Source organism: Artemia franciscana, chromosome 17 (genome assembly GCF_032884065.1).
Source record: "Artemia franciscana chromosome 17, ASM3288406v1, whole genome shotgun sequence".
Taxonomy (NCBI): Eukaryota; Metazoa; Arthropoda; class Branchiopoda; order Anostraca; family Artemiidae; genus Artemia; species Artemia franciscana.
The window spans coordinates 10,088,450-10,109,263 of NC_088879.1; the positions used below are offsets into that span (position 1 = coordinate 10,088,450).

Here is a 20,814-nt window from a genome sequence, read left to right on the forward strand (position 1 = left end):
CCCCCCTCCCCACATCCTTCAGGACAAGGGTTGTAATTTATGTCCTGGGGCCATATAAAGTTTTTATAGAAAGGATGGTCGTATAAACTTCAGAAGGGGCTCATTGGATTGTAATCAGAAGTTCTGGTATCCTTTTTTAGATTCAAGGTGATCTGAGGACGGATATCCCCCCACACACTTTGCATTTTCCTGAAATGTACTAACCCCCTCCCACTCCCACCATTTCCCCAAACACATCCAATCAAGGTTTTGAGACAGCCATTTTGTTCAGCGTAGTTAAAGGGCCCGAAAATTATGTCTTTGAGGTTACAAACCCCTCCCCCACAGCCCTCAGGGCAAGGGTTGTAAGTTATGCCCTGGGGCCATTTATGGCTTATATAGAAAAGGTGATCATTTAAACTTTGGAGGGGACTCATTGGATTGGTAGTCAAAAGTACTAGTGTCTTCTTTAAGATTCAGGTTAATCGGATAGTGGATACCCCCCCACACCTCGTATTTTCCCGAAATGCTTCTGATAGAAATTTTGAGATTGCCATTTGCTATCATAGAAACTTCTAAAAAGGCTCATTCAATTGAAAATTGAAGGGACTAGTGCCGCTTTTAATAGTCATAAGTGACCAGGTGGGAACTGACGCCCCTACAACATCCACGATTTCCCCAAACACATGCAATCAACATTTTGAGATAGCCCTTTTGTTCAAGGTAGTTAAAAGTCCTGTAAATTATGTCTTTAATGATGACAACCCCCCTCCCCACATCCTTCAGGACAAGGGTTGTAATTTATGTCCTGGGGCCATATAAAGTTTTTATAGAAAGGATGGTCGTATAAACTTCAGAAGGGGCTCATTGGATTGTAATCAGAAGTTCTGGTATCTTTTTTTAGATTCAAGGTGATCTGAGGACGGATATCCCCCCACACACTTTGCATTTTCCTGAAATGTACTAACCCCCTCCCACTCCCACCATTTCCCCAAACACATCCAATCAAGGTTTTGAGACAGCCATTCTGTTCAGCGTAGTTAAAGGGCCCGAAAATTATGTCTTTGAGGTTACAAACCCCTCCCCCACAGCCCTTAGGGCAAGGGTTGTAAGTTTTGCTCTGGGGACATATAAAGTTTTTATTGAAAGAATGGTCTTATAAACTTTCGAGTGGGCTCCTTGGATTGGTAATCAGAAGCTCTATTACTCTTTTTAAGATTCAGAGGGTGGATCCCTCCCCCCAATCACACCTCGTATTTTACTGAAATTCATCTGATAGAAATTTTGAGATGGTCATTTGTTGTCGTAGAAACTTCAAAAAAGGTTTATTCGATTGGAAATTGATAGGGCGTTTTCAATAGTCAGAAATGGTTGAAGGGCAACAAGCCACCTTCCCACGCCCATCAATTCCCAAAACACATCTTATCAAATTATATTTTGTTCAGCGTAGTTGAAAGGTCTTGAAATTATGTCTTTGAGGATGAACCCCCCCCCCCCATAGCCCTCAGCGCAAGGGTTGTAAGTTATGCCCAGAGGTCATATAACACTTTTATAGAAAGGGTGGTCGTATAAATCCGGAGGGCGCTCATTGGATTGGAAATAAGATGCTCTAGTTCCCTTTTTAGGAGTCAAAGTGATTGGAGTAACCGCCCCCCCCTCTACTTTGTATTTTCTGCAAATGCATCCGAAAAGTTTTTTTGAGATAGCCATTTTTTCAAAAATAGTCCAAAGATCATATAATAAGGCCTTTGAGTTGGACAGAATCCATCAGAGTTTGGAGTAAAGGTTGTAAATTATGCCTCAGGGGTATCTTCTGACCTTAGAAGAGGTTCATTTGATTTGAAATCTATAGTTCTAGCTCCTTTTTTAGAATCAAACATGTTGGAGAGCAACTAATCCCCCTTACTGACATCCTCTTTTCCCAAAACACATTCAGGTGAAATTGTGAGATCCCTATTTTGTTATTAATAGTCCAAAAAATCATATAACAATGTCTTTAGGGTGGACACAATCCCCCAGAGCCCATTGGAAAGGATTATAAGCTATGCCCCGGGCATATAAGGTTTTTTTGGAACGTTTGGTCGTAGAAACCTTGGATCGGATGGAGCTCGTTTGATTGGAAGTTGGAAGTTTTAGAGCCATTTTTAAGAGTCAAATGTGAATGGAGGAGAATCAACCCCCTTCCCCAAGCCTATCCTTCTCCAAAACATGTCCGATAGATATTTTAATTGAGCAATTTTGTTCAGCCTTTTTGAAAGGTCCAGTAATTATATCTTTGGGGATGTCAACCTCTCCGTAGTCCTTAGGACAAGGGCTTTAAGTTAGGCAATTCGTTCATTGTTTACACCTAGTATATGTTATTGAGAAAGGTATGCACGTTTGAACTTTACTTTCCAAGCAGACAAAGGATATTCAGATGAGACTTTCAGAGAATGTTGAAGGGAACGTTGAATTAAATCAAAACACTGTATATGTATACGGATTGTCAAAACGGTGCAACACAGGAATAACTGAGTATATTAATTTGGAAAATTCAGGAAATTATAAGGGAGATGATCAAAAAGGCAATATTTGCATGCTAACAATACTACTACAACTACCACCACTATTACTACCACACTACTCCTTTTACAGTATTAAGGGGATATCAAAAGATGTTATGTGCATACACATTGTCAAAATAGAAATCTCTCCCACATATTAAAAAGCAACTTCATTCTATCCTTATAAATAAATTCAAGAATCAGTAATAAAAAAAAAATCTTAAAGTGAATAGTTGTTTGTTTGATATTGATAAGGTGGGCTCATTTTATTTTTTTTTATTATTTTTTTTTTTTTCAAATAAGTTGCCAGTCATCGGTCACCCTCGCTTGCACACTGTTTTGTTTTGTTTTTCGGATTGATATTTGCCGAGTGTCAGTTGTTTTGTGGGTGGGTTCCCGTCTAGTGGTGAGTCGTGGATTTATTGATATTTATTTTATGCATTTGTTTTTGTTTCTTTTTTCTGTCAAATAGGTGTGCTATATTGTTATACCGGGTCTTTGTCAATCGACCTTGTGTCTCCGGCTTGACCCTTTTTTTTTTATATATTATGTGTGTTGTACAGAAGTTTAAATAAAATCTTGAATCTTGAATCTATCGATTGAACTATCGATATTTCAAGTTGGAACTTTCAGAGACTACTTTAAGGAAAGATCATCGCACCAAAACGCAAAATGTGCACACTACTAATACTACCTCTATTGCAACTACTTGTAGGGCTAAGAGCATTGAGATGAAAATTTCTGGAAGTATATGAACATACAGGTTATCAAAAGGACATATCACCAATGAAACTTAAGTTGAAACTATTAAGTTGAAACTTCCAGGACTTGATGAAAGGGATGTTCAAGTGACCAAAAGGCAATAAGTTAATACAACTGCTGCTAGAAGTACTATCACTATTCAATACTATTGCTAGTAATATCAATACTTCTACTGTGATTACTATTACAATTATGCCTAAGAGCATGAAGGTTAAATTTTCAAGAAATTTTGAGGAAGGAAGATGAACTGAATCAGAACACGCCTCTGTATGCAGGTTGTCAAAAGGGTGTAGCAGTAATATCTTACGAACAGTTCGGGGTGTGAAGTTGAAACTAACAGCGTTTGTTGTGAGGGATGTTGAACTAATCAAAAGAAAATATTTGCATCCCAATGCTGCTGCTACGGCATGCTTTTAAGGGTAAGTTGTTGGAGACTTTGAACTAGCTAGAATGCACTATATGTGTCCTTTTGATACTGCCTCTACATTTACTGTAACTAATGACGCTGAGGGTATTAAGATGAAGCTTATAGGGAACATTTAGAAGTTTCAATTAAACGAAAAAATTGTATGCATTCAGGGTATTCAAAGGAGCATATAAGCTATATCAAAGGCAGTACCACTCCATAATAGCTAGAAATATCACTGAAACGTTTAAAGGAGCTAATTCGATTCAAAAGTATAAGTTCTGGTGCCTTTTTTAAGAGTAAAAAGAGACTGTAGGGCAAGCAGCCCTTCTCTCAAACTCATTCATTTTCCAAACGCATTCAGTGAAAATTTTGAGACAACCGTTTTGCTCAGCATCGTAGAACAATCCAGCAACCATGTCTTTAGAGATATTAGGCCCCCCCACAACCCCTACCATCACAATTATGCAATCAACCCCCACAATTATGCAATTGGCCTATTATGCTTTAAAACTAAGTGTTGCTTTAAAATAAATCAAAAAGCATTGTGTTAAATGGCTGTCAATAAGACACCTCAGCAATGTATCGAGAAAGACTGGGAGCATTAAACTGAAACTCTTGAAGATACTACTATTACTACTTCTGCTCTTACAATTTTAATACATAAAAAGAGTGTAAGTGTATCCAGGCTGTCAAAGAGGATAGGTAGAATCTTTTGAGAATGAAATTAAGTTTTATTTTTCAGGTCAACTTCAGAAGCTATAAAATTAAATTAACAGTATTGTTTGTGTCATGATTAAAAATTGTTAAAAAAGTTTCGCCAGCATACAAATAAACAACCCATACAATGGACGTTTACAGAAGAACTGAAAACATGTAAAATATTATTTTTTTCACGAAAAAGGCTATGTCAGTAAAAAACGAACAGAAATTAATTAAAAAACTTTTTGCCACAAAGCGAGTTTTTCAAAGGAAAGCAAAGATCTCCGTTCAGCCAAGAATGAGCAGAAATAAAGTTAAGTAATCTTCCAAGCGTAAAACTACCACAAATCACTATCAATAAATAAATGAAACTCAAAACGAACAGAAATTACAGTAAATAGCCGATTCAAACTCAAACGAGTAAAAATTAACATGCGTAGGGCTGATAACCCCCATGCCTTCTCAAGACCAGAACATAATTTGCGCTTTACTGAAAACAAAATAAGTTTTAAACGTTTTCACTTCTCTTAGTTTCATAAATAAAAAATTATCAAAACTTCAAGGAATAAATATCAGTACATGTCAATGAAACTAATAATCCACGGTCATTTGTTTTTTCAGTTTTTTTTTTTTAACAACATGCGTTAACTGCTTCTACTGTAATTTTTAGCTAGTAACTATTCGTCCTCTCAGTTTAATAGTTAAAAGTCTTTCCGCAAGTCATTAATTAGTTTTCGTGATCCTTTACAGCGAACAATTTGAGGACAATTTATAGCACCCTGAAATAATACAGAATGTTCTCCTTTTTTTTACTTGTTGCCATGTAGTTGGTAATACTTTAGGAAGTAAGTTCCAAAAAAATTATCAGCTTTTTATAATTAGTCATCATAAAACGAGTAGAACCGATAGTAAATTGAAAAAATTGAGGTCTCAGCAAGGCCGTATCTAGGCGGTTTGACCCCTTCCCAGAAATGTTTGTATGACTCGTAAAAACGTGACAAACATGAATAAAAACATTTTTTGATGTGTTTTTAAAGTTCTTTTTGTCCCCCCCCCCCCCGAAAAAATCCTGGATATTTTCTTGGGTTTCAGTATTGAGAAATAAGGTGACTTCATGCCTCAAATGGTATCCTACATCTAAAAAGCATATTTCAAGTAACTTGTGGATCATGGGTATTTCAGATGCATAAATTTAAAATATATGTGAAGGCAAATAAAGCCGTGACTTCATTTTTCAGGTGAAGTTGCTCGTACCTTTTAACTTTTTCTGGATCCTCTTTTCTTCACTAGTAGTTTTTAAGGATCAGAAAGCAAAGAAGGTGCATTTGAAGTGACTTTTTGTGGAAAAGTCCGTAGGACTAAAAGCTGGTTTCATTCGTCCAAATGTGCCTTAAAAAGTGTTAATGAAGACAGGGCTCTTCAATAAGAAATCAGCCCGAATGGATTTCCCTGAGGTCGGGGAGTTGGATTTGGTTTTCAGCTTTTATTAATATTTTTATTTTTCTCGGTCTTGACTGCTGGCATAAGTCAGGATATCTTATTCATGGTTTTTGATTGTGGTTTTGTCTCCTCCCCCCTTTCCGTAGCAAATCCTTCACAAAGAATATTTTGCGATTTTGAACAACGTATTTCAATGGTATGCTGACCCACTCAATATTTCAACATAACAAAGGGAACTTAGCCTCAATGCAGAAGCTGTGCCCCGTGTCAGGACAGTCAATACTCAGAGTTTCATGTCGGGAATTTTCGCCTCCTCGTTTCATTCTACAGTATCTCGTCTATGGGAAATTGATCCTAATCAGGGTGTCCAATAGAGAGTTTTATGTCTCAATCTAGGCGTCGAATAAGGCCTAGTCAAGGCTGTAGCGCTTCTTGGTTGGCTCCCATTCGTCTGCGTGTACCACACACAGACCAAGAAAGACCAACAGCTTTGTCTTAGCTGACTTAATCTTCTGCCTGAACTATTTTAGCTCGGCTTTTGTTTGGCCTAGAACTCCTTTGTCAGTCTGCTCTGTTAACGTTATATAATCGTTATATAACGTTAAACAACGTTATATAGTCCGACTTAATAAAAGCGGGAATCATTTACATAGAAAGTATTTCATGAAATAATTGCCTAACAAAAAGCATAACTCTTCTCTTGCAAAGACGCGTAGTTTAGCCAAAAGAGCTTGACATTTGAAAATAGACTTCTCCTAGCTTATTCTACGGGTCTGTATTTTATGTTTCGGTTTTGTGATTTCTTTTCAAATAGAGAAAAACGGAAGGCATCCCCCAAGGGTTTTATTGACATCCCAGAAGGAAAGTAGTTTTGAAATTAAATTGAATAACCACTGATCTGTATGCTTGTGTAAAAATATGCTGTTTTTTTTTAAGATTATACCTTTTGCAGCTTACCTTTGACCGTAGACTGTATCCTCCTATGTCTCCTGGATCGACCAGGAGCCTCTGGTCTTTAGTATGTTTTCTGGTGACTAGCCCATCCCCCCCCATCAGGTTGCATGAATCCGTTCAGAACGTGGAGTAAAATCCCTTCTCCCCTATTCAGGCAAATTACTTTCTGAAAAGGAAGACCTTGTATATTGCAAATGTTTTTCACAGCTGATTTGCGCAAAAAAAACACGAATGAAAAAAAAATGATAGAAGGGTTCAATATCCCAGCTTAAATGGAGACAGGAAAAGGTAGTACTGTTATCACACCCGAGCACAAAAGAAGGTTATTAATGAGACTCTCTTTAAATTGGTCCGACCAACTGATCTCATCCTGTAAAAATTGAAAATAGTGGCATATGCATTTTTTTTTATTTTCTGACTCCTCCTCCCCATCAGAGAGAGAGAGAGAGAGGATGAGGATTAAAAAAACGATTAAAAAGGATTAACCACCCCCCCCCAAGGGTATTTTAAACGTGTATTCCTAGTTTTTTTTTTCGTGGAGGAGATCACTGTTGGCATTAATCTGATTTTGGTTTTTGACGACTTTTGTATTTTTATCCCGTCCCCTCTTGTCACTCCCCTTTTGAACTACGTTTGTTTGTTGTTGTTGCCAGACGTTTATTTCTGGTAATATTTTTTTCTTCTGGAAACAACGATATTAGCTAAATAAGGCTAGATCGCGGGAAAATAATAAATTAATAAATAATAAGTTAATAAGAGGTGAGACACTATACTAACTTGTATTTACCTTTTTTATTATTTATTTTACTTTTTTGTTGTATTATTACTGTATTAATAATAGAAAAAATTAATGATTATAACTAATAGAGTAAATTATAATTAGTAGAGAAACTTAAAAAAAAATATACTACTATGTTTTTATTGTAGTATTACTTCTACTTTTTATTGTATTTACTTTGTTTTTTACATTATTATATTTACATTGTATTGTATTTACCTCTAGTGTTTGCTTTTATTTTGCTTTTTCTTTTATTTATACAAAACCCATTTTAAAGTTATTTTTATTGCAAGGTGACGTTGAAGATTATCCTTCCATAGATGGGATCGCCAAATTTCCTATTGAGGAGACATCTGACCATTTTATTATCAAAGGTAATCTGAAGGATTTACGAACGACGGGTGTTGTGAAACCATTGTCCAAAGAAGATAAAAGCTCTAACTTGAAGGTTATCATTGTTGGAGGAGGTGAGCTATTAACTTTATTCAGCTTAAATCAGAAGTAATCTAATTTTTCAGGTGAACTTGCACCTCTAGTTAGAGGTGAGACAGAATAATATAGACCATGTTTAGTATCAGCGGAGTGGCGTCTTAGGAGAACATGGTTATATTGGGAGGGCCTTCCCCCTTGTTTGATTCCGAAGCCCCTCCCCCCAAAAAAAAACTTCTCAAGGTATATATAAGGAAATAAGGAAAAACCTTATTTTTCTTATTAAAAATTGCTGGCGATGATTCATACACTCAAAATTGCCGGTGATGATTCATACGCTCAAATGAAGTTTGAGACTCCTAAAATGTCGCTTCTTGGAATTGATATATGAGTTTGGGTATGTATTTTTGGCATTAGCCTTTCTAGGATCTCCTTTCATTATGTGATTCTGTCGGTTTTGATATTTAACGCTTAGTTAATAGACTTGTTTTTTTTCATTGTCTAAGACTAAACGAAAATCAGGACGTCCCTGGTTGGGGTGGGAGGATGTTGTAAAGAAAGATAGAAGGGTCAGAGAGGGTATAAAGAGAGAGGCTTTCTTTGGTATCTTCCTGGGAGGGTGTAAAGAGGGAGGATTTGAATAGATCGGGATGGAGGATGAGCGTCCGTAGCTGTTTCGGCCCCATGTGGTTTGGTGCTGTGGAGATTTGTTTTAGTAGTAGTAGTAGTCTTTTGTACTGAATATTTACTCGTTTGACAGCATAGTACTGATTAAGGGTCTCGTGAATTAACAATTTCTTAGGTTACATTTTGCATACTTGACTAGAAAATATTCAAGCTCACATAAATTAAAATGTAATTATTTTATTTATATTCTAACTTACTTTGTATTTATGTGAAGGCTGCAATTGAAATTTCCAGTCCTTTGGTAAATATAATTAGCTATGTTTGCCAAGTTGAGTAAAATTGAATATGTTTTCGTATAAAACCAATAAATTATTTTCTCTACTAGGAGTGCTAATGTGTGAAAATTAAGGAACATACCGAAAAACGGTATTTTCCAAAATCTACTATGGATGGGTTATTTCTAACATCCCTTTTCGCCTCTAGTTGACCCCTTATTCGCTGTAGTGAATTGGTAGGTTGTACACAAAAGTCACTGGGTATAGTTTTTTACTTGCAAATCACAAAGAATCGCAAATAAACGATCTAGGTTTGTATCTCGTTGCCACCAACAACAGTCCATGTTAGAGCGAGTTTGTATTGTGGTAATGAAGTGGCGCCGCGATATTAAGCAGATTATAAATAAATATAGAGATTCAGGAAATATGTCACATATTTTGCATTTTTCTGAGATTTTATAGTATTTTCCTCATCAGGTGTGTACGAGGGGGGGGGGGTCTGTTTTCCTAAAATTTGAGTTACTTGTTATTCTTTGGATTGTTGTCGAATTTTTTGGCGTTTATCTTTAATAGATAAGGGTATTGCTCGAGTTCCTGTTTCTTCTGGCCGTGTTCACTCAAGGAATTTCATCTTAACTTAAATAAGAAATGCCCAAATTTGCAGTCGGATACCAAATCCCCCTTTTTGTAAAATCCCCCTTTTTGTAAATAAATTTAATCTGTCTGAAGTAATTCATAAATCTAAGAATCGTGTGTCAACTAAAAATATGCTTTTAAAACTGCCCCTCATGAGGAGGGGGGTCTACGAATGATAGATTTAGCCTTAATTTTGGATTAAATTATAATTTCACTGGGATGGTCTCTGCTCTTTCTTCTTTCCTTTTTTCCTTCTTTTTCTTCTGTAACTTGATATTTCGTCTCCGGTCACTTTATACTAAGCTGACACGCCGAGCTCTGCTCTCCGTTGGCTGAAATTATTATTTTGTTAATATTTACCTTACCTTTTAGCTTATTTATATTATTCTATCTTATAGCTTATGTATATTAATTTACCTTAATGCTTATTTATATATTTATCTCATAGCTTGTTTATATCAATTTAACTGTTAACCAATATATAATATTTTCACATCAAATGTATTTGTGTTACCTTTCTTTGAATTCACTCCTCCCTCCCTGCCTCAAGAACGTCACCCATGAAATAAGTTGGTGTGTAACTGCATAGAAAAGCGCTGCCCGAGTTTGTCTGAAAAATTCATAGGTGTCTTTTATCTGATTTTTTCACTTTTAAATTGTAATATATACGATTTTTTCCACCTTCTATTGTGCAGTAAAACAAAATCAAAAGCAAGTAAACTGTAAAAAAAAGTGTATATACTTATTTAATATGGAGCATATAAGAACGATTAACGGCAATTTTCATCCCATTTCCCAAAGTTTGCTTAATGTGCACGGTATCTTTATCGTCAGTAATTTGGCTACCATCCTTAATAGGGTTCAGAAATTAATAGGTTTTTACTAATAGGTTATTAAACCCTTAATAGGGTTTTCGTTTCCAGGAAATTATAACGAGGATTGCGAATATCCAATTGCTGATCTTTTTCCTTCTTGTTGATTCAACAATTTGATATATTTCTGAACTTTTTATATGCTTATCAAGCTTACCGTACAAATGATACTTACAATAAATTGTATAAACTTTTTTTTTATCTTGTAACTACCGTGGCAATTGATGACTATAATGACAATCGAGTCTGACTTATTTCAGTTATGAATAATTAGTACTTGGTCAATTCAAGGATGCTATCTGTTGATAATAGTTTATAAACAATAGCCTTGTTGAGTTCCTATTTGTTTAATTTAGAGAGATAAGAGCATAATAGTTGGTTTTGTTCTTCCTTAGTGATAGCTGTCTGTAAAACACAGAATTGCAAAAGTTATAGTAAATAGATAAAATAGTGTCATACTTATAAAATTGAAGGGAAAAAAATATATCTTATATTATTCAACGGGCAATAATTGTATATATATATATATATTTTGTTATTTTTTAGATTTCCCCTAAAATGGCATTATTTTTTTTTTTGAAAATTGTCTTACTACCATTTTTTGGTGTGAAAAAACGATCTAGATAGGTCACGACTTTAGGAAAATCCTTTTCTTCCTGCCAACTCTCTTAATATTTTTCATAGATCATCCCTTGACTAAAATCAGAAATCCCTGATGACCAAAATCCTCGAATGTAAGCAGGAGTTTCAAGACGCAATTTCTTTAATGACAAATCAGTTTTTATAAAGAAAATGATGCAAATGCAACCGCGGAATATTTATACTGCTTCACTTTACATGCCGCGGCTAACAAAGGTAACCTGGTTTCATGACGGCTAATAATTTTCCGCGTTACGCTTACGCATTGCGCTTAGAGGTAGATAGAAATCAAATAGGTATAAATGACTATCCTTTAGAATATGAAGCAAACCAAATAGGAACGATAATTCTTGTGTGAACGCCCCCTAGTCTCTAAGGATGCCGCTATAGACGTCTTAAATTTATAAAAAAAAATAGCCCATTACTTGTAGTATATCTAATAATCATATAGGCACAGTTGAGTATCTTTTAGAAAAGAGAGCAAATTCCAGTTGAATGGATGATAATCCTGAGGAACCCCCCTTACATATTGCTGTTAGGGGAAATAACTTGAAGGTTTGTCAGCTTTTAGTTTCTAAGGGTGCCGCTATAGATGCCTTAAATTTATACAAAAATAGCCCGTTGCTTTTTTGCTCTATTTAATAATCATGTAGGCACAACTGAGTATCTTTTAGAAAAGGGAGCAAATTCCAGTAGAAAAGATTATAATCCTGAGGAACCCCCCTTACATATTGATGTTAGGAGAGGCAACCTGAACGTTTGTCAGCTGTTAGTCTCTAAGGGTGCCGCTATAGATGCCTTAACTTCATACAAAAATAGCCCGTTGCTTTTTTGCTCTATTTAATAATCATGTAGGCACAACTGAGTATCTTTTAGAAAAGGGAGCAAATTCCAGTAGAAAAGACTATAATCCTGAGGAACCCCCCTTACATATTGATGTTAGGAGAGGCAACCTGAACGTTTGTCAGCTGTTAGTCTCTAAGGGTGCCGCTATAGATGCCTTAACTTCATACAAAAATAGTCCATTACTTTTAGCTATATTTAATAATCATATAGGCACACATGAGTATCTTTTAAACAGGGATCAAATTCCAGTAGAAAGGATAATAATCCTGAGGAACCCCCCTTACATATTGATGTTAGGAGAGGCAACCTGAACGTTTGTCAGCTGTTAGCCTCTAACGGTGCCACTACAGATCCCTTAAATTTATACAAAAATAGCCCATTACTTTTAGCTATATTTAATAATCATATAGGCACAACTGAGTATCTTTTAAAAATGGATCAAATTCCAGTAGAAAGGATAATAATCCTGAGGAACCCCCCTTACATATTGATGTTATTTGAGGCAACCCGAACGTTTGTCAGCTGTTAGTCTCTAAGGGTGCCGCTATAGGTCTCTTAAATTTATACAAAAATAGCCCATTACTTTTAGCTATATTTAATAATAATATAGGGATAACTGAGTATCTTTTAGAAAAGGGAGCAAATTCCAGTAGAAAGGATTATAATCCTGAGGAACCCCCCTTACATATTGATGCTAGGAGAGGCAACCTGAACGTTTGTCAGCTGTTAGTCTCTAAGGGTGCCGTTATAGATCCCTTGAATTTATATAAAAATAGCCCATTACTTTTAGCTATATTTAATAATCATATAGGCACAACTGAGTATCTTTTAAAAAGAAAGCAAATTCCAGTAGAAAGGATAATAATCCTGATGACCCCTTACATATTGATGTTAAGAGAGGCAACCTGAACGTTTGTAAGCTGTTAGCCTCTAAGGGTGCCGCTATAGGTCTCTTAAATTTATACAAAAATAGCCCATTACTTTTAGCTATATTTAATAATCATATAGGCACAACTGAGTATCTTTTAGAAAAAGGAGCAAATTCCAGTAGAAAGGATAATAATCCTGAGGAACCCCCCTGACATATTGCTGATAGTGAGCAAATTCCAGTAGAAAGGATAATAATCCTGAGGTACCCCCCTGACATATTGCTGATAGTGGAGGCAACCTGAACGTTTGTCAGCTGTTAGTATCCAAGGGTGCCGCTATAGATGCCTTTAATTTACACAAAAATAGCCAATTAATTTTAGCTATATTTAATAATCATATAGGAACAACTCAGAATATTTTAGAAAAGGGAGCAAATTCCAGTAGAAAGGATAATAATCCTGAGGAACCCCCCTTATATATTGCCGTTAGTGGAGGCAACCTGAACGTTTGTCAGCTGTTAGTCTCCAAGGGTGCCGCTATGGATGCCTTAAATTTATACAAAAATAGCCCATTACTTTTAGCTATGTTTAATAATCATATAGACACAACTGAATATCTTTTAGAAAAGGGAGCAAAGTCCACTAGAAAGGATAATAATCCTGAGGAACCCTTACATATTGCTGTTAGGGGAAGCAACTTAAAGGTTTGTCAGCTTTTTGTCTTTAAGGGTGCCGCTATAGATGCCTTAATTATATACAAAATAGCCCATTACTTTTAGCTATGTTTAATAATCATATAGGCATAACTCAGTATCTTTTAGAAAAGGGAGCAAATTCCAGTAGAAAGGATAATAATCCTGAGGACTTACACATTGCTGTTAGGGGAAGCAACTTAAAGGTTTGTCAGCTTTTTGTCTCTAAGGGTGCCGCTATAGATGCCTTAAATTTATACAAAATAGCCAATTACTTTTAGCTATATTTAATAATCATATAGGAACTGAGTATCTTTTAGAAAAGGGAGCAAATTCCAGTAGAAAGGATAATAATCCTGAGGACCCCTTACATATTGATGTTAAGAGAGGCAACCTGAACGTTTGTCAGCTGTTAGCCTCTAAGGGTGCCGCTATAGGTCTCTTAAATTTATACAGAAATAGCCCATTACTTTTAGCTATATTTAATAATCATAAAGGCACAACTGAGTATCTTTTAGAAAAGGGAGCAAATTCCAGTAGAAAGGATAATAATCCTGAGGAACCCCCCTGACATATTGCCGTTAGTGGAGGCGACCTGAACGTTTGTCAGCTGCTAGTCTCCAAGGGTGCCGCTATGGATGCCTTAAATTTTTACAAAAATAGCCCATTACTTTTAGCTATGTTTAATAATCATATAGACACAACTGAATATCTTTTAGGAAAGGGAGCAAAGTCCACTAGAAAGGATAATAATCCTGAGGAATCCTTACATATTACTGTTAGGGGGAAGCAACTTAAAGGTTTGTCAGCTTTTTGTCTCTAAGGGTGCCGCTATAGATGCCTTAATTATATACAAAAATAGCCCATTACTTTTAGCTATGTTTAATAATCATATAGGCATAACTCAGTATCTTTTAGAAAAGGGACTAAAGTCCACTAGAAAGGATAAAAATCCTGGGGAACCCTTACATATTGGTGTTAGGGGAAGCAACTTAAAGGTTTGTCAGCTTTTTGTCTCTAAGGGTGCCGCTATAGATGCCTTAATTATATACAAAAATAGCCCATTACTTTTAGCTATATTTAATAATCATATAGGGATAACTGAGTATCTTTTGGAAAAGGGAGCAAATTCCAGTAGAAAGGATAATAATCCTGAGGAACCCCCCTTGCATATTGCTGTTAGGGGAGGCAATCTGAACGTTTGTTAGCTGTTAGTCTCCAAGGGTGCCGCTAAACATGCCTTAATTTATACAAAAATAGCCCATTACTTTTAGCTATGTCTAACAATCATATAGGCTTAACTGAGTATCTTTTAGAAAAGGGAGCAAATTCTGGCAAAAAGGATAATAATCCCGAGGAATCCCCCTTACATACTGTTGTTAAGGGAGGTGACCTGAAAGTTTGCCAGCTATTAGTCTCTAAGGATGCTGCTATAGATGTCTTTACTCTGTATTTTGCAGCATATGGAAAAGGCATTAGTATTCTCCGTTACCTTTGTAGGTGTGAACTTCTCTTCGGAGGGTCGGATTGTGCATTGAGATCAAGGTGTCGAGACGTAATCACAGAACATGAGGAACCAGAGAAATTACGCCGCTGCACTGAAAAACTAAATATACCAGAGTTCTTGAAAAGATACTAACTTTATGAGGAAGAATTGAGACTTTTTAATGAAGATATGTTTTAGCAAAAAATATCAACCCCCTGAGAGCAAAAAATATCACTCCCCTAAGAGCAAAAAAGGTGTTTCTTATAAGAAGGCTCTTTGTGTGTTAGGTCCATGATCGGATCTAATATTCAAACTCCTTTGTCTCCTCTACATTTTAAAATTCGTCAAGAACGAAAGAAAATAAGGACTTCTAGAAAATGATAGGAATCTTTAGAAAAATTATAGAAACCGTTAGAGGTGTAGGCCATGGCCATTAGTGTGTCACTCAAAAATACAAAATTGTTGATAAGGAACAGCATTAATCTTTATTTCCCGTTTAACAAACTCATAAATATGTTTTAAAACCTCTCTGGCCAAGTCTACTTCCTGGTTATGAATTTTCAGATTTTTTATTTGTCCCACGTTTTCTCATATTATTGAACTTGAATAAACACAGAAAAAAACGGGCACCTTATATTAAAAAAATGTCCTACCATGGCTTATATAATGTCCCATCGTAGCTGCCTGCTAAAAACAGGCAGCTTATATTAAAAATTGATCCACCGTGGTTATATAATGTTCCACCATAAAAAATGTCCCACCATAGTTGCCTGTTCTAAAACGGACAGGTTATATATAAAAAATGATCCACCTGGTGACGTGAGTGTGCCGTGGTGCTAAGAAATAGTGAGGTGAGCACGCAGGGATGGACACATAATTAATGTTTGGGGGTGCCAACGGAATTCGGGCCTCCCCTTTGGTATTTTTCACCCCTCCTTCCCTTTAGTTAGTGCAATTTTCAAAATTCCGAGGGTGGGGCACTTGCGCCTTTAATTCTCCCACAACCCTTCTTTGTGAGCTCATTCCCTTATGAAGACATTGATTTTAGGTGAGGCTATGTTTAAGGCCTGCTAAACGACGCGATCAATAAGGCCTTTTGAATAGCTAATTTGTCACTCTCTCCATGTATCTTATACAGCTAAGTACTAATTAAGTAACAAGAATAGAAAGCTTAAAACGGTTATCTTTGACAAATTAAAACGGGATGCTAAACTGTAGATGGCGTTCATGTTTATATTTTTGATCTTAATGCTAGTTTCTATTCTTATAATTATTCTGTTCCATTATTCTAGTTTCCATTTTTTTCAAATTTCAATTCCATTCCAAATTCCATTGTTCCGTTTCAAATTCCATTATTCCATTCCAAATTCCATTGTTCCAATGGAAATTCCTTTATTCTAAAATTACAATCTTTTATATATATTCTTTGACTTTTAAGCATAAGTTATATAATTTCCAAATTAACTGCTAATTTTGGAAAAAAAATTTTTGTCTCTAATTTGATTTCATCTTCAGGTGCTGCAGGTTTTGCTTGTGCTGACACACTTCGGAAAGAAGGTTTCAAAGGGAAAGTAACATTAATCACAAGGGAATGTCATTTACCGTATGATCGCCCGAAACTTTCTAAGGCTATGTCAGTTAGCCCCAGCAATATAATATTGAAACCTGAGGAATATTACAAGGTATTTCAGTTGAAACTCATTTGCACGTTTAGCTTTTTGGGTCGAATCCTATATTGATTTAATGTTCATTATGGAGATGATTATGGCAGATTTTGTCGTTATAATTTTTTTTAAATGTTCGCCAATTTTTTTTCAAAAACTGTCATACAATCATGATATAAAAAAACATGTTTCTTATGGGCACCTGTGTTTTTTGTTTTGTTTTTTTTTTTTTTTTTTAGCTTTTTTCTAATGTTGTGACATAAAATCTTATCACAACCGCGACTTTATTCCACGAAGTGGTATTGTATTTCATAGCATATCTACAATTTCGTTTCATATTGACTTTTGTGTTTTCTGGAAATTTTGTACTGAACTTTACTTCAAGAGCAAATCTTATTTTTGTAAAAATTATTTTTGAATGAAATATAGATTGGAAATTTTAATTTTTTGTTTGTTTATTAAGTGAACGACGAACCAAAATTTTCACCCGGCATTTGCAAAGTATTTGCTTGATTTCTGGAGAAAACTTAAATTTCGCCTACAAGAAAACTAATCACTGAGGAATCACGTTAAGATAAGAAATTTTATAGAAATAAAGAAAATAGACCTCTTAATGCAAATCAATGCTGTAGCTAGGCTGCATTAATGAAAAGAGAAAGAATACATGCCCAAATCAAAATTTTAATTGTGAGGGGTGGTGGATTTAAAACGGACATTTCCACTGAATACTGAAAAGTCTTGCTACCCCTATGGTATTTGGGTGGAGATCAAGGCTTTAGTTGCGAGGGGCAGTGCATTTAAAACGGACATTTCCTCTGAATACTGAAAAGTTTTGCTACCCCTATGGTATTTGGGTGGAGATCAAGGCTGTTGTGTCTTCAGACTACAGGATTACTCGAAGCAGATGACTGACATAAAACAGAAAAAGTCTTACCTTATACTTCTTTCCAGGACTGGAGAAAAATGGCTTGCCCCTGTCCCCCAAACACAAAATTTTAAGTCCCTCTGCCCCCCCAGCCCGAAAACCCCGAAAATCCAGTTCAATCTCCCTGCCCAAAGAGTGTACATATGAAACAAAGTGGAAAATTTTTCCCCTTTTATAATGAAAGGTACCGGTTGTCAGCCACCTCTTTAATCGTTTTACAATGCTTCCTTGCCCTAAGACAGGAAAAAGAATAAAAAAAATGAGGGAAAAGAATAAAAATGAATAGAAAGTGTATTACTGGACCTTTCCCTACAGCGGGTCGCTGGTCATTCGGCCATAGAGCATATCCTAAGTATCTAAATCTATGCACTCTGATAAGGTCTCGACGGCATCTTGTATTGATTAGTTTGTGACTTTCTGGGCCTAATCGATATTCAATATTCTTGGGGGTTCGTATTTTTAAACGCTTGAAAACTTCTTTCTTGTTTTTGTTGGTACCAGGTCTCTAAATAGCAAAGGAGTACAAGCAGTACGTTGCTGTTCAAAAGCCAAAGTTTCAAGGAAGGGAGAGATTTTTGGATTGCCATATTTTTCAAAGTCTATTAAAGGGGGTCGCTTGCCTGTCTTGGTCTCGCCGAAGCTTTGTGTGCGATTGAGCCAGTATTTTTTATTGTACTCCTCAGGTTTTTAAACTGCACTACGTATGCGAAATCCTGGTCTCCATATTTGATATTTGAGGGAGAGTCGGAAGTTGCCATGTATTTGGTCTTTTCTGCGTTTATTGTCAGACCGAATTGGCCTGATCTTTCTCTCAGCCCATCTAGTAGTTACTAGAATCGCTTTTGCAGAGCTATAGCTTTTCGATGTCATCAATGAAGTCTACGTCGTTCAGGTGAATTTCTTGGTTAATCTGGGAGCCACCTGGGAGTAGCTACGTTACCGAAAAATGATCTGTAAGATAACGTAATACAAAATTTTAAGTTTTACTAGTGTAAAAGGTTCTATGGTATGTTTTGAAAGCCTTACTTCAGCACCACCTCTATCAAGACTCAAAGGATGTCTCCTTGTTCAAGTGACATCTATATATCACTGTTTCGGAGTTCATTTTTGCTGACATTGAAAAATAGTGCTGTAGTATAAAGGGAACCGTAACTATGTGAAGGGGGATAGACATACGAATCAGAACACGTGGCGTAACAATGCATTAAATGGAGCGCAAAAGATTACGTTTGCCGTATAAAGGTTCATTTATTGTGGTTCAAATTGGCTCAGTGAGTCCATCACACTGTGTCTGTAAGTGCGTCCACACACCCCTTGACGTGAATTTTTGTGCAGTAATGCGAAAGGCCGTCCTGGCCGAATGGACTGGTGCGCTGGATTTAGAATCCTTTGTCTGAGAGGACGCGGGTTCGAATCCCAGTGTACCCAATTGTTCAGTTTGGGACGGGAGTCAGTGGTGTGACTCTGTAAGCTTAGCCAGACGGGGGTCAGTGGTGTGACTCTGTAAGCTTAGCCAGAGTTGACCCAGCTTTAAATGGGTACCTGGAGAAATCTGGGGAAGGTAAACAGGAAGGGTGTGCGAAAGCACAGGATGATTGGCCCCCAACTGCACTTCCTGGCTGAAGGGCCAGAAACGGAGATCAGCACCGCCGGTACGGACTGTAAAGTCTAATGCCGTATTCTAATGCGAAAGGCCGATTTTTAAAACAGTGTTGATACGTGTATATTGATAATATTGGCCTTTTATTCTTTTCTTCCTTTGGTTGACAGGTTAAAAAAAGTCTACCATTCTGAACGTTTGTTACTTATTTCCAGAATGCTGATATTGAAGTTATGAAATTAGTAGATGTAACTGGCGTCAACATAAAGAAAATGACGATACAGCTTTCCAATGGAGACGACCTTGAATATACACATCTAGTTTTAGCAACTGGAGCAAGGTAATATTTTTAGCTTTTCTATTTCTGATTAACTTTTGTTGTTTCTTAATTTTCGAATTTTCAAGTTTAGTATGTACTTTTGTTTGGGGGGGGGGAATTAAAAATTGAAATATATGGAACTATAAAATATATAAACTTTGCGAACTTTGATTTTCTTTTCTTATTTTTGTCTCAAGTTTTTTTTCTCTCTCTTTTAGTTGTTGGCTTCCTCCAAAATCCAAATCACGTTAAGGCTAAGTGATTAATTGAAGTATTATTACTATATAACTGCTTATTTATTAGACTATCTACAATTAAATAGTCCTACTGTCACTCAAATGAGGCATGTTTTGTGTGATTCTAAATAGAATTGTAATCCCCCATAAAAAAAATTCAGTGCAGCTGGTAGATAAAGCTTTTCTTTTTTCGACTTCCTCTCCCAGTCAGTGCTTCAATCTTCCCCAAATTTTGAGTCTTCTGACATTCGCCAGAATCAAATCAGGTTCTCATAATCTTCCCAAAATTCAAGTTAAAATTACCAAGGACAGTGAAAAATAGTCTGATTTTTTTGGGAGGGGTTGAGTGGAAAGTTACACAACTATATATGTATCTTAAATACTTTGGAAAAATCGGGAATTCAATTTTTAACGAAAACGACCTCTTTATGCAGTCATAGAGTTTTGGCGGTAGAGGGTGGCAGACTTAAAGAAATGAAACTTGGGTGAAAAACCAGCAAAAAATAAGCTAATCAATACCAGACAGCTTGCCTTTGAAGATTTAAACTTCTTTGGAAACTAGTAGATTATTAACTTTTAAATGTTATAGGTGAAAAATGTTTAAAATTTGACTAAATAGTTTCGCAAATTAATTTTCACGGTCCAGTGTGGTAATAGTGGCAGATATTGGTTCTTCTACCAAAAATTTCATACTTTCGAACCAAACCCAACAAAATATCTAAAAAAAAATGTGGTTTTCAGATATGAATATAACTAAGATGGATTCGGATGACAAACTTATTTTCGTGTCCTGGGTACTTTAAAGGAAACCAACTGTTTGTATTTTGTGCTGTTATTCGTATATTTACGAATGTGAACTTAAGGGAAATTTCAGAGAACGTACGTTTATTTAAGGTAAATTAGGAATTACGGGTGACTTTAATCAGGCTAACGTGCGTTAGTGTTTCTGACTCCAACTTGATTTTCAAGCCATCAATTTTTGACTCTCAGTACTTGCCAGATGAAGTTGATTTCACTATATTGATTGTCTCACAAAGCAACCTAAAACATGGCTACTAGATTGCCTTAAACATTAAATTTTAGTCCTAGGTAAAAATATTATGTGAACTTGGGCTGTATTTTGAGGTCTGTGGGC

At 36.0% G+C, this 20,814-nt stretch overlaps 1 protein-coding gene across 2 annotated transcripts in view; it reads left to right on the plus strand.

The window, feature by feature from the left end:
* The window catches only part of LOC136037817 (apoptosis-inducing factor 3-like), a 73,106-nt gene that overhangs the window by 20,847 nt on the left and 31,445 nt on the right, over positions 1-20,814 (plus strand). For both annotated transcript variants that reach the window (XM_065720650.1, XM_065720651.1), the window contains exons 4-6: positions 7,858-8,031; positions 16,451-16,617; positions 19,340-19,464. In XM_065720650.1, coding sequence (XP_065576722.1) covers positions 7,858-8,031; positions 16,451-16,617; positions 19,340-19,464 — 466 coding nt within the window. The remainder of the gene's footprint in view (positions 1-7,857; positions 8,032-16,450; positions 16,618-19,339; positions 19,465-20,814) is intronic.